This window comes from Rousettus aegyptiacus, unplaced genomic scaffold (genome assembly GCF_014176215.1).
Source record: "Rousettus aegyptiacus isolate mRouAeg1 unplaced genomic scaffold, mRouAeg1.p scaffold_m13_p_2, whole genome shotgun sequence".
NCBI lineage: Eukaryota > Metazoa > Chordata > Mammalia > Chiroptera > Pteropodidae > Rousettus > Rousettus aegyptiacus.
In genome coordinates this window covers 169,223,772-169,236,376 of record NW_023416295.1, presented here as the reverse complement: position 1 = coordinate 169,236,376, position 12,605 = coordinate 169,223,772, and the positions used below count along the sequence as shown (strand labels likewise).

The 12,605-nt window shown below is 53.6% G+C and overlaps 1 protein-coding gene across 1 annotated transcript; it reads left to right on the top strand.

Moving 5' to 3' along the window:
• The first annotated feature begins 369 nt into the window (after positions 1 to 369).
• TST (thiosulfate sulfurtransferase) lies at positions 370 to 6,895 on the top strand. The gene is made up of 3 exons (XM_016161778.2): positions 370 to 407; positions 1,067 to 1,682; positions 6,430 to 6,895. Exons 2-3 carry the CDS (start codon positions 1,088 to 1,090, stop codon positions 6,726 to 6,728), a joined length of 894 nt encoding a protein of 297 aa, XP_016017264.2. The 5' UTR covers positions 370 to 407; positions 1,067 to 1,087; the 3' UTR covers positions 6,729 to 6,895.
• The last annotated feature ends 5,710 nt before the right edge of the window (positions 6,896 to 12,605 follow it).

The window sequence follows — 12,605 nt, the reverse complement described above, 5'->3', positions numbered from 1 at the left end:
TCCCCTCCTCCTTCCACCAACCTGCCTGCCAGCCAAAGGGAGGAGACTCCGGCACAACCCCTCGCCGCGTCCACTCGGAGCCGCGGCTGCCGGCGCCTTCCACCGGCCTGGCCGGGGGGGGGGGGCGCCCGCGCCGCGAGCCCCGCCCCGCGCCGTCCCGGTGCCATCCGGCGTTTCCAGCGAGTCCCCCCGAGGGGCTCAGGGGAGCCGTGCACCGGTGGCGGCTAGCGGCGGGCGCGGCGGGGCGGCGGGCGGCGCGGGCCGAGGAGGGCTGCGCGCGGTCCCCCTGTGGGCGGCGGCGCGATGGTACCGGCCGGCCGGGGAGTTGCGGGCTTGGTGTTTGAACCTCCAGCTTGTTCAGAGGGCGAGGGTGGGGGCGGGCATCACCAGGGCGGCGGCGAAGGCGAGTAAGTGCGGCGCGGAGGGGGCAGCGGCCAGTTCCCCGGCGGCTCAGGACTGGGCCGCCAGGCGGACCACCTGCCGACCCAGGGGAGGGTCCCTGTGGCGAGGGCAGGCGGGATACCCCGGGAGCCCCTGACCCATCTGGCCAGAGGGCACCGAGCCGGGACTGGACTTGGGAATCCTGAGGGCGGGGGAGCCCCAGCTGCCGAGAAACTGCAGGAGGGTTTGGAAGACCCAAGGTGCGAGCAGGGGCGTGCGCGGGGTTCCAGCGAACCCTCCCCCACGCGCCCATTCCCCTGCCTCCCAGGAAAGGGTGCTCGAAACCCAAGATGCCCTCTTCCCCATCCTGGGCATCTTTACGCTGCTCTTTTCTGACAGGACCCCGAGGGCAAGTTTGGTAGCTTCTAGGGCCAGCTCACCCTGGACTCCTCAGAAGCTCTTGTCCCGCTCCCTTCCGTCTGGGGACCCAGGAAGGGGCGGGGAGGCTTTCCTTAGGGAAGCTGCAGACTTACTCCCTTGCAAGCCCCAGCTCTGCTCGGTTGGTATAAACACGCCCTCCTCGGGGGTGAGGAGGATCGATGGGAAGAAGTCCCTCCTCCCGGGCCCCAGGCGCTGCACACAAGGTCCTCATGGCTGTCTATTTTCTGGTTCCCACTCGCGCCAGGTGACGCGCAGAGCTGAAACCATGGTTCATCAGGTGCTCTATCGGGCGCTGGTCTCCACCAAGTGGCTGGCGGAGTCTGTCCGGGCTGGCAAGCTGGGGCCTGGCCTGCGGGTACTGGACGCTTCCTGGTACTCACCGGGCACTCGGGACGCTCGCAAGGAGTATCTAGAGCGCCACGTGCCGGGCGCCTCCTTCTTTGATATAGAGGAGTGCAAGGACAAGTCGTCACCCTACGAGATGATGCTGCCCAGCGAGGCGGACTTCTCTGACTATGTGGGCCGCCTGGGCATCAGCAACGACACGCACGTGGTGGTGTATGATGGCGACAACCTGGGCAGCTTCTATGCGCCGCGGGTCTGGTGGATGTTCCGAGTGTTTGGCCACCGCACTGTGTCGGTGCTCAATGGCGGCTTCCGGAATTGGCTGAAGGAGGGCCACCCCGTGACATCTGAGCCCTCATGCCCAGAGCCCGCAGTCTTCAAAGCCACACTTGACTGCTTTCTGCTCAAGACCTATGAACAGGTGCTGGAAAACCTAGAATCTAAGAGGTTCCAGCTGGTGGATTCACGGTCCCAGGGGCGGTACCTGGGCACTGAGCCAGAGCCAGATGCCGTAGGTAGGTGTCCCAGTGGGTGGTAGGTCCCTGAGCAGTAACGCTCAATGGAAGGATGGGGAGTAAGGATGTCTAGGACCCTCTTCAGGTTTTGCCCTCAGTTCCCCCCATATGTAGGCCTCAGTCTTACCATCTGTAAAATGAGAGGATAGAGCCAAACCCAAGGGCTCTGATGTGTGAGGATCCCCATATGTGTTCTCATAGCCACGTGTAACAAACAGCCTAGGGTCTGGCATCAGCAGAGGAGGCTGGTGATATATCTGCCCACATCCACGTGCAGGCACTAGCTTCCACACGTGCCCAATGGCGTGTCTGTGAGCTGACATGTGCATCACTATACAGATGCCTCTGAAGGGGGAAGGGCACTGTCAACGACTGTAAGGGTTTCTGGGAAACAGAGTCCCGGAGAAGCCGGGTCTCTCATGGCCCAGGCTGGCCCCTCCTGGGCCAGTGGCTTTGTCCTCAGTCAGGGTGCCTCTGCAGAACCTAATTCCTGTGAAACATTTTGCCTAACTTGTTGAAACATATCTCTTCGTCTGTGCCTCCGAAAGAGAGAACTCTGAAAGCTGTTTCCAAAACTCTTAGAGCTGGAGGGGCCGAAAGGTCACCTCGTGGGACAGAAGGGAGACTGAGGTGCACAGAGGAAGAGACGGGTCAAGGCCAAATGGCTGGGTAGTGGCTGAGGCAGAGCACAGGGCTCTGTCCTCCCCATCATGGTTTTTTCCAGGCCCAGTGTTTTCCTCGCTGGGCTTGTTCTTCAGAGTTGAAGGTTCCAGTTCATTTGGCACCTCCCAGAGACTCTTGGCCTTGATTCAAGATGCCTTCTTTTCTTGGGATTTAAGCTGCCACTGGGGGAGGAACAGGGAGTTGTTTCCCCTAGCTTCCCTCCAGCTTGTCCTCCAACAACCTGAGAATAAGCGAAGGGAGAGTTTACAGATGCCAGACCCAGCCTGCTCACCCCCATTTTAGAGATAAGGGCACTGAGGCTCAGAGAGGGGAAAAGTCCTGCTGTGGGTGATACCTCCCAAAGGCCCTGAATTCTCAAGCCCCTCCCCTTCCTGTGGCCCTACTCCCACCTCCTCCAGTTCCCATCTGGAGCCCCAAGAAGTGTGGGTTCTAGTCGAAGTCAGCCCCTTGGTGGTGGGACCTTGATCTAATTGTTCAGCTTCTCTGGATTCACTTCCTGTAAAACGAGAAGAGTAGTGTCAGCCCTACCCACCTGGGGTGTATTCATTTAAATGCGGCAGTGGCTGGAAGAATAGAGAAGGGCGAGGAACCAGGAATGGGGAACAAAGGCGGGGGCCGCCTAGAAAGGTGTGGAGGAAGCAGCACTTCCCCCCATTTTCTGGGAGGCTTTGCTGGCTTCCTGTACAAGACAATTTGAGGACGCAAAGGCACATGAGGCTGTGCTGAGTTCATGGTCGCCAGCTTGGGGTGGGATCAGGAAGGCAGCCCATGGGCTCACTAGTCCAGATGTGACACCCAGGGGAATTTGGGGGGCAGGACCTGGGCATCCCTTGAAGGTGGGACCCCCAGGAGCAGCTGGAAGGAGGGCCTTAGAAGCCTGACAGCCACTTCCTGCAGACCTTAGGCAAGCACCTTCCGCTCCGGCCTCAAGTGTTCTGCTCCCAGTGGCTTCGGTCCTGTTTGTAAAGGGGCGCAAGGTGAGAGGCAGATACCTGCGTTTATATCCTGGTACGGCACTTAGGTGTGGCCTTGGGCAAGTCCCTTCACCTCTGAACCCTTCTTAATGAAAGGAACACTGCTTATTTTGTAAGAGCTTGGGGGAAGGGAGTCGACAGAGGTGGGGACCGATCCAGCTCAGAGACTGTAAACCTCATTCTCTTTTCCTTCTCCCAAGTCCAGTGGAGGGAGGTAAGTAAGGAAGAAGAGGGAGGACATCGACCTTTAATGGGACTTTATTTGTAGAACACTTTATATACTCCCCCTTGACACCAACAGGTGGGAGTTAGAATTGGTCCCACTTTGGAGGTGGGGAAAGAGATCAGAGACTTATCTAACGAGGCAGGATGGCCAAGACCTGACCTCGGTCAGCAGGTATCAAAGTGTGGCTGTTTTCCAAGGGTCACTACACGTAAGCAGACATGGGGACTGGGCGGAGAGATCCCAGCTCTGCAATGTTGCTTCATGGGGTCGTGTGGCCCCTCTGCCTGTGTCTCCCTTGTAGGGCTGGGGCCTGGGCTAGCAGCGGGGCAGGAGGGTGCTGAGCTGTCTCCCAGTGGCCAGGGTTAGCGGTGACCCACCGGGGCTGCCTGTACTGGATCCCTTAGTGTCTTTAGGAAGAAAGCAAGAAAGAGCCGGACAGCTTTTCCTGCCCTTGAAAATCCACACCTGTCAGTAGCCTCACCAACTTCACCGGCCCCTCGGCCAAAGCTGGAACACAGTCCCAGCCCTCTGAGCAGTCGAGGAATATGACAGATGGTCTCACTGTTCTCCTGCCTCAGCGCCCTTTTCCAGGAAGGCTCAGGGTGGTCAGAGAACACAGGCTTCGGGGTCGACAGACCCAACTGCACTTCTCACACCTGTGCTGTGTGTCCTGGGACAAGTTACCTTACCTCTCTGGGCCTGAACTCCCCATTAGTGCCGGGAGAATGATCTCCCCATCTTTGCGAGGATTAAGGAAGATAACGTTCTTGGGATAACGCATTGCTTGGGGGCCTTATACCAGAGGTGACGGGCATGGTGGCATGCCTGCTGGGGGAGGGGAAGCCGAGTCCCCTGGAGCTGAACTGGGGTGGGGGGAGCAGCAGGAGCTTCGGAGCCCACTGTGCCTTTCCTCCAGTTGGCTGTTCTCCAGGGTTCTCCAGCCAGGTTCCTCCCTGCCCTCCTTCCACACAGGCAGTCAGTTCCTGCTCATTTAAATTCCTCAGACTGGCCCAATCCCTCCCCTGGCGGAGATGAAAAGGAGGACCCCACCTCCCAAGGCTCACCCAGTGTGGAGGCCAGATCTGCCTCAGAAACCCCTGACTTCTTCACTGGGAAGAGGTGCCTTTTATGTAATCAGAAGCAAACAGTGGAGCTGTTTCCTAGAGAATGGGGGGAAAGAAAAACGGCATTCAGAACACAAGAGCTTGTGTTTTTAAACGCACCAAGTGCAGCCCACTGTTCGGATGCTGAACATTTTGAAGTTGGGTTTCTTGGCAAAGAACGCCCTCGAAGCCAGCAGAGGAGCTGTGCCTCATTGGTAGCTCAGCACACATCTGATCTCAGATTTAAAGTTTCCAGACAAAAGGCGAAATCACAGGAAGAAATTGCTATAATATTGTAGGTTGAGTGCACACCTGTGTGCCCAGGGTCATTAGGGGCTTTTACCGACAGTAGCTAACTTACCCCACAAGCCTGTGAGGTAGGTGGGATTATCTCCCCAATCCACAGTCGGGGAAACTGAGGCTTGGAGATGCAGGGCCTGCCTGGCTACACACTGCCCCAGTGTGTGCCCTGGTCACTGCCCCCCACCCTCGTCCTGCCCTGCCCCACTGCCTGGGTATAATGGGAGAGAGGGGATTTTGGAGGAAGGGGAGCCCAAAGGGATACCCAAGCCTGCCTTGGGCCCCACTGCCAGTGCCCAGTCTGCCAGGGTGTGGGGTGCTTGAGGAAGAGAGGGGCAGCCTGGGCGTGCTGGGGCCTAGCCCAAGGCCTTGGCCCTGCGGGCGGCACCAGCTCTGGCTGTGGTCCAGACTACTGTGGCCAATTTTCTGGCTTTTCTGAAGCCATATTTGGCAGAGGGGACTCACTGGATGCAGAGACAGTTCTAGAAGGGATCCCAAAGCCAGCCTAGACCCCCATTCTGCTTCCGTCCAAGCGTCAGGGTTGCTAGGAGAGGCCCGAAGAGCCGGACTACACTGCCCGCAGTCTCACCGGCCCCCGGGGTGGGCGGGCCAGCCTCAGTAGTTGGTGCTTTGCTCCCTACGACAGCCCCGACTCACATGACTACTCCCGTTCCCACTTATTAATGCGGAAACAGGCTCAGAGAGGTGATGTGACTTAAGGTCACCATGTTGGTAAGTGGCAGAGCTGGTCTTTGAGCGTATGTCCAACACCAGATCACGTGCTCTTTCCACAGAGTGTGCCTAGCAGGAAAACCTGGCGACTCCGAGTAACCCCGGGTCTGCCTTTACCTCTCTGTGTGGCCTTAGGTAGGGAGGGGCATTTCATTTTGCAAACCTCAGTGTGTGCATCCGTAAAATGGGGTGACACATAAATGAATTATGTGGTTACCTGTGTAACATCTCTCTTCCTTGCTAGACCATACTCCCCAGAGAACCGGGGCTGTGTCTGTTCTTAGCCGCTGGCACAGCACGTAGCATTCCCATGAATCGTCTCATTTGCTCTTCTGAAAAACCCCGTGAGAAGGGTCTGCACAACTCAGCCCATTTTTCGGGTGAGAAAAACTGAAGCTCAAAGAATTGAAGCGATTTGCCCAGCGTGAAGGTTAGTAAGTGGTAGCGCTGAGACCCGTATCCCCATCCTCTCAAGCAGGTACGGTTTGGGACATTCCTACTTCAAGGCAGGTTTGAGGGAGGGGGGCACTTCGTCTTCAGTCATGAGCATGGACTGTAGGAAGGGCCAAGAATAAGTCAAGATCCGAGACGGGCAAAGACGTTATTTTTGTCCGAGAAGCTCTCTACCCTCATAGCCACGGCTGGTTGTGGCCTCCAGCACTCGCTCCCTCCCGCCCCTGTGCCTTTCTAACCCTGTCCTTCTCTTTGACCTCTGCCCCCCTGCCCAGGACTGGACTCCGGGCACATCCGGGGTTCGATCAACATGCCATTCATGGACTTCCTGACGGAGGACGGCTTCGAGAAGAGCCCAGAGATGCTCCGCGCTATGTTCGAGGCCAAGAAGGTGGACATTTCAAAGCCCCTCATTGCCACGTGCCGGAAGGGTGTCACCGCCTGCCACATTGCCCTGGCCGCGTACCTCTGCGGCAAGCCTGACGTGGCCATCTACGATGGTTCCTGGTCCGAGTGGTTCCGCCGGGGCCCCCCAGAGACACGTGTGTCCCAGCAGAAGGATGGGAAGTCCTGAGCAATGGGCTTCTCCTCCGCCTGCCTGTAACTTCCACTGGCTTAGAGGCTGGCGTGACCTGTAGCTGGTTCGTACCTCTTCGGCAGAGGAGATCAACAAGGTCTAGAATTGCTGTGTAAAGCCCTCCTTTCCCCCAACAACACTGGAATAAACGTGGCCTTTCCTGAGTCTGTGTCTGCCTGCCTCTACCCGGCTCCCGTCCTTGCCCCAGACTTCCGTCTCCTTCACATTCCTTAGAAGCCACCAATTGGGGAAGCCAGCTGGGAAGTCACACTGAGGACACCCCTTTATTATTTAGTTTTGACAAAGGCAACCACCTGTCGTCCCATGTCAGGTGGAGCATGCTGGGACCGACCTGGAAGGGGGGTACCAGTGAGCCAGAGTGAAGTGAAACCATAGCTAGCCAGGCACCAACCCCTCCTGCTGTAGGCATAGTCCTCTGGGTGTAGGGCAAGAGGCGTGGGTGCAGCTGGCCTTCCAAATGAGTGTTCAAGAGATGTCACGAACACGGGCCCTGAGGCCTCAGAAGAGGTGACGCTCAGAAGCAGGCCAAAGGAAGGTGGTGCCGCCTGGGGTGGCCTTGGCTAAGAATAAGACCCTCCCCCAGGGGAGTGCTGGGGCAGAAGGTCTTAGAGCTTTGCCAGGGTGAACCAGGAAGCTATGGTAGAAGAAAGTCACCCCATAGGGCTGGACTTCCAGTTTTCTGGAAACAGGTTCTCTAAACCCTCTGAGGACTAGGATGATTCCTGACCCCACCTACTAGGAGTTCTCTCCTCCCCATTGTGCGAATTTGAAAACAGTTAAACTGTGGGTAAAACGTTATCAAACAGCATCTCGTGCCACAGAGAAATCATTCATGAAAGGCAGAGTCCGTTTATGTAGCAAACTTCGTTATTGTCTTATATTAAGAAGTTGCCACTGGCACCCCAGTCTTCAGCAGCCATCAGCATGGAGGCCAGACCCTCCACCAGCAAAAAGATGATGGCTTGCTGAAGGCTCAGATGATGGTCAGCATTTTTTTAGCAATAAGTGTTTTTTAATTAAGGTGTGTACATTGGTATTCTTAGACGTAAAGCTATCGCACACTAAACGGACTGCAGGGTAGGGTAAACATAACTTTCACATGCACTAGGAAACCAAGACATTCATGTGACGCACTTTATTGCGCTCTTTGCTTTCTTGTGGCGGTCTGCAACCGAGCCCACAGTATCCTCGAGGCTTGCCGGCGCTGTTCTGTGCCAACGGGCCATCAACCCAGAGACAAGAGCAGAAGCAGGAGACAGTGAGGAGGCGAGTGTGTTAACCCAGGCCAGAGGTGGTGGTGGCTTGGGCTGGGGTCCGGGGGGAGACATGGAGGTGGATAAAGGGGTCAGAGTCATGTCCTTTAAAAGATGTGCTGATGGATCCCTTACAGGGTCGGCTTCGAGCTGTAGGTGAGGTCTCTGTGCAGGCAATGTTCTAGGCACTTCACAAAAATGACTTCATTCAGTCCTCACTCTGACCCTTGGAGACAGGTTCTATCTGTTTCACGTATGAGGAAAGTTCAGCTAAAGGACTTGACCAAAGTTGTTCTTCTACCATGGCAGGCCGAGACTTGGGGGACCCCAAGTTTAACCACAATGCGCTCTGGGGAGGCCCTGAAAGGCTGGCCATGCAGGAGGCATTTCCTGTACCCCCACCCCTGCTGAGCCACAGCCAAACAAGACTGAGCTGCCGCTGGCACTAACTGCAGAAGTCACTTTATTTAATCTTCTGTAGCCCTTGTGTTTCAAGTGGAGCAGCGTAGACCCTCACTGTCTCACCCCTGCTCTAATTTTTCTCCTTGGTCTCTGATTCCTTTACAGCCAGCTCAGACAACTCCAGGTGAATCTTTCCTTCTTCCCTTCCCCACCCCCCTTGACCTGCCTTTGCGCTCACAAACATATCCATGCCTTTGATATTTGAGTCCCTTCTAAACTGTCGAACTCCTGATCAAATGGCCCCTCCGTGAGCCCTGCGCCTTTTTCCTAGACAGAACTAGTTACTCTATGTGATACTTAGTAATCCCAAGAATGCCCTTCCCATTGGATGGCATCTGAGCCTTCTGCGCCTGGCACACAACCTGGCACAAGGTGAGTGCTCAGGGGGCAGTACTGGCTTTCCATGGCCTTTCACCCCTTTGAGGTAACAGAGCCCTGTGTATAGTGATCACCATGGCAACTCCAATGAGCAGCAGGGGAGGGCTGCTCCCTAGCAACCATCCATTGGCCTTCACAGCAGTTGTGCCGTGGGGATCTTACTCCTGGACTTCGCACACACCAGAGCGGTTCGCGTGTCTTCTGACGTCATGAAAGAGAGTGGAGAGGTCAGGCAGAGACTTGTGAGATGGGCCAGGGGTCTCTCGTGACACAGGTTTCATCTTCCTTCTCCCCACTCAGAGTTGCTTATGAGCGAAGAGTGCCCAGGCTACGACTGGACCTTCGTTTCCGCCATTCTTCACCAACGTCTCTTGGGACCTTCTCTCCAGGTCAGAAACTGGCAGTGAGTCCACATTTCTGTCCACGCCCATCCAGGCTGCTCTGGACTAGGGGTGCCGTTGGGGGAGATGGGAGGCTGCTGTGGTACTCCTGGTGGGGGGCTCATAATGGGGAGCGAGGACAGGAGCAGAAAACTCACTCAAAAGAGATAGAAGATGTGGTGTTTGGCTTCGGCACCCCCTGGGTGAAGTCCTATTTTCTTCCTGAGCTTCAGTTTCTCTATCTATGAAGAGGGTGAGTTAAGGGTTTCTCCGAACACCTCGCCGACTCCTTGTGAAGACAGACAAACCTACTAGACTGTATAACAAATCACCCTTACACTTAGTGGCTTAAAACAACAGCATTTATTATCTCATAGTTTCTGTGGGTCAAGAATACATATACAGCTTGAATGGGTCCTCTGTCTCGGGGTCTCTCCCAGACTGTGACCGAGGTATTGGTCGGGGCTTCAGCCTCGTTTTAAGGTTCAATTAGAGGAGGCCCTCTTTCAAACCACTCACGTGGATTGTTGAACTGAGGACCTCAGTTTCTCACAAGCTGCTGGTTGCCCTCAGTTTCTTGTCCTGTGGGCCTCTCCAGAGAGAAGCTCATGATGTGAAAGCTACTCCATCAGAGTGACCGAGCCAGAGAGATTGTGAACAGAGTCATAGTCTCTTATGACCTCATCTTGGAAGTGGCATCTCATTGCTTTTGCCATATTCTACTAGCTAGAAGCAAGTCAACAAATCCAGCCCACACTTGTGGTGGGGACCAGTGGAATTACCCAAATGCGTGAATACCAAGGAACAGGGGTCACTGGAGCCATGTCAACTGTCCACCTCTAGCCCCAAATGATATATATCCCTTCCAAATGTAGACACATTCATCCCCTCTCAAGATCTCCAAAAATCTCATCCCATTACAACATCAACTGAAAAGCTAGAATCTGGCCCTATAAATCAATCATGGAGGTGTGTCGCTTCTTGAGTTCAGTCCTCCTGTAGAGGTGTATCTGTGAAAATAATCTGCCCTGAACGGACCTGACGTAAAAGAAGAACCGCAGACATTCCTATTCAAAAATGAGGAAAGCAGAGGCACAAAGGAGTCACTGGCCCATAGCAATTCTGAAATCCAGCCACACAAATGTTGGACTTTCCTTATTAGATTTCAAGCCATTGAAATAACTCTCCATAGCTCTCGGCTCTGCCCTATGAATCCCTGCTTCCACTCTCTAAGTTATCCACCCCACACACTTTTTAAAAAATGTGGTGCATGTTTGCAGTTGAGTAATTTTCTCAGGCTACTATCTGCCAGTAGAATCTGGGAGTCCACTGGTTTCTTTTCGTTTTGAGCTGTTTGTATCCCTTTCACTCCAAGCTGGTAGTACTTTTGCACATATAGTTTCCTCAAAAACTGTGACACTCTGTAGATAAGTCTTCTGCTGAGAGATAGCACTCTTAAGCTTCCTCTAGGCCCTATTCTTCCATTAAGAGAATCTGTGAGGCATATTTTTACCTCTTGTAAGAGCCCATCGTATGACTGGAGAATATTCTGATCCTTTCATCTCTCTAAGGTTTTAATAAAAGGTTGCATAATCACAATCCTTGGCTGCATTTTCCTGACAATGCCCTGAAGCCGTTTCTTAATTTTAGCATCTTTTGGCATCCGGAGTGGATGAGAATTTCCAATGTTATTAAGTCCTGCTGCCTGTTTCTTTGCCCGTCCTTCAATTTCTCTCTCTCCTCTCACATTTCACTACAAGCAGCAGGAAGAAACCAGGAGGCACCTTCAACACTTCGCTTGGGAATCTCCTTTGTAGGTCACCTGGCCAGTCACACATTTTGCTTTCCACAAAACTGCCGATGGCTGTGTCGCTAATTTCCGTCACTATAGAACAAGGCCACCTTTTCTTCTAATAACATGTCCCTCACTTTCTTTTGTGCCTTCAGGGGCAGCATCCTCCAAATCCAGATTTCTACTAATAGTCTGTTCAAGGCAATTTAGGCTTATTCCATTGTGTTCCTCAAAATCTTTCTAGGCTCCACCCACTGGATCTGAAGCCACTCCCACATATTTAGGCATTTGTTACAGTGGCCTCCCCCCCCATCCTTGGTACCCGAATACATATTAGTTAGTTATTGCTGCATAACAAATTACCGCCAAGTTTAGCAGTTTCAAACTGTATGCCTAGAAAAAGGACACATTCCTTATGTTACAGTTTCTAAAGGTCAGGATCCTGGGCGTGGCTTGGCTGGGTCCTCTGGCTCAGCATCTCCCGCAGGCTGTAATTAATGTGTCAGCTGGGCTGTGTTCTCATATGCAGGCTCGACTGGGGAAGAATCCACTCCCAAGCTCATTCAGGTGGCAGGATTTATTCAGTTCTTTGACGCCTGTTGGATTAAGTGTCTTTGTTCCTTATGAGCTCTTAGCCAAGAGGCCTTGTCAGTTCTTTACCACCTGAGCCTCTCCATAGGGCAGCTTGAAACATGGCAGCTGCTTCCATCAGAACCAGCAAGCCAAGGAGAACCAGAGAAATAGTGTGAACAGGACAGAAGTTACTAATCTAATCCTGAAAGTGACATCCTCTCACTTTGGTCACACCGTTTTGATCAGAAGCAGGTGTCACTAGGTCCGGTCCACACTCAGGGGAGGGTTTTGCATGGTGTATGAATACCAAGGGGTTAGGGATCGCAGGCAGTTGTATCAGAAGCTACCTAATCACAAAACTTTTACTAAGTGTCAAAATTAATAGGGTGTTTTGCTTGGCAATTTTTCAAGAGGATAAAATTAACCCAGTTCTTAAACTGCTCGTAATTTACCTGCAGGACAACTTGCTGTATGGCCTGAGACAAGTCGCTCTCCCTCTCTGGGCCTCAGTTTCTTTATTTATAAAATGAAGGGGTTGAATTAGTGAATCTTGAAGATCCCTTCCAGCTCTGACCTGCTGCTTCTATGCTTCCCTTATCACAAAGATACTTACCACTAGGTCTAGGGACTAAACATCTGTTACACAATAAATTGTCTTATTTATTGTACTCCAAAATTCACAAAAACCTAAAAAAATATGATAAATTAAGAGAATCCGAATAAGAAAAAGATCACCTAGGAAGAGAGAACACAAAGCTGGCCAAGTTGGTTCCCTCTCCTTGAGCTTGATGACCAGCTGGTAAAATTGACAAAATCCTATTTGCAGGGAGGCAAATAGTCGCCAGGATGGGAGGCTTGGGGTGATGCATCCCACAGCCGGGGGGTGTTGGTTGATGCGGAGGGGGAGGGGGAGGAAGAGGAGCCCAACCCCTCGGGCTGGTTGAGCAAGGCCTTGGAGGCACTCGTGGTGGAGGGGTGTGGCGGGGGCAGGGGAATCACCAGGGATTTCTGGAAT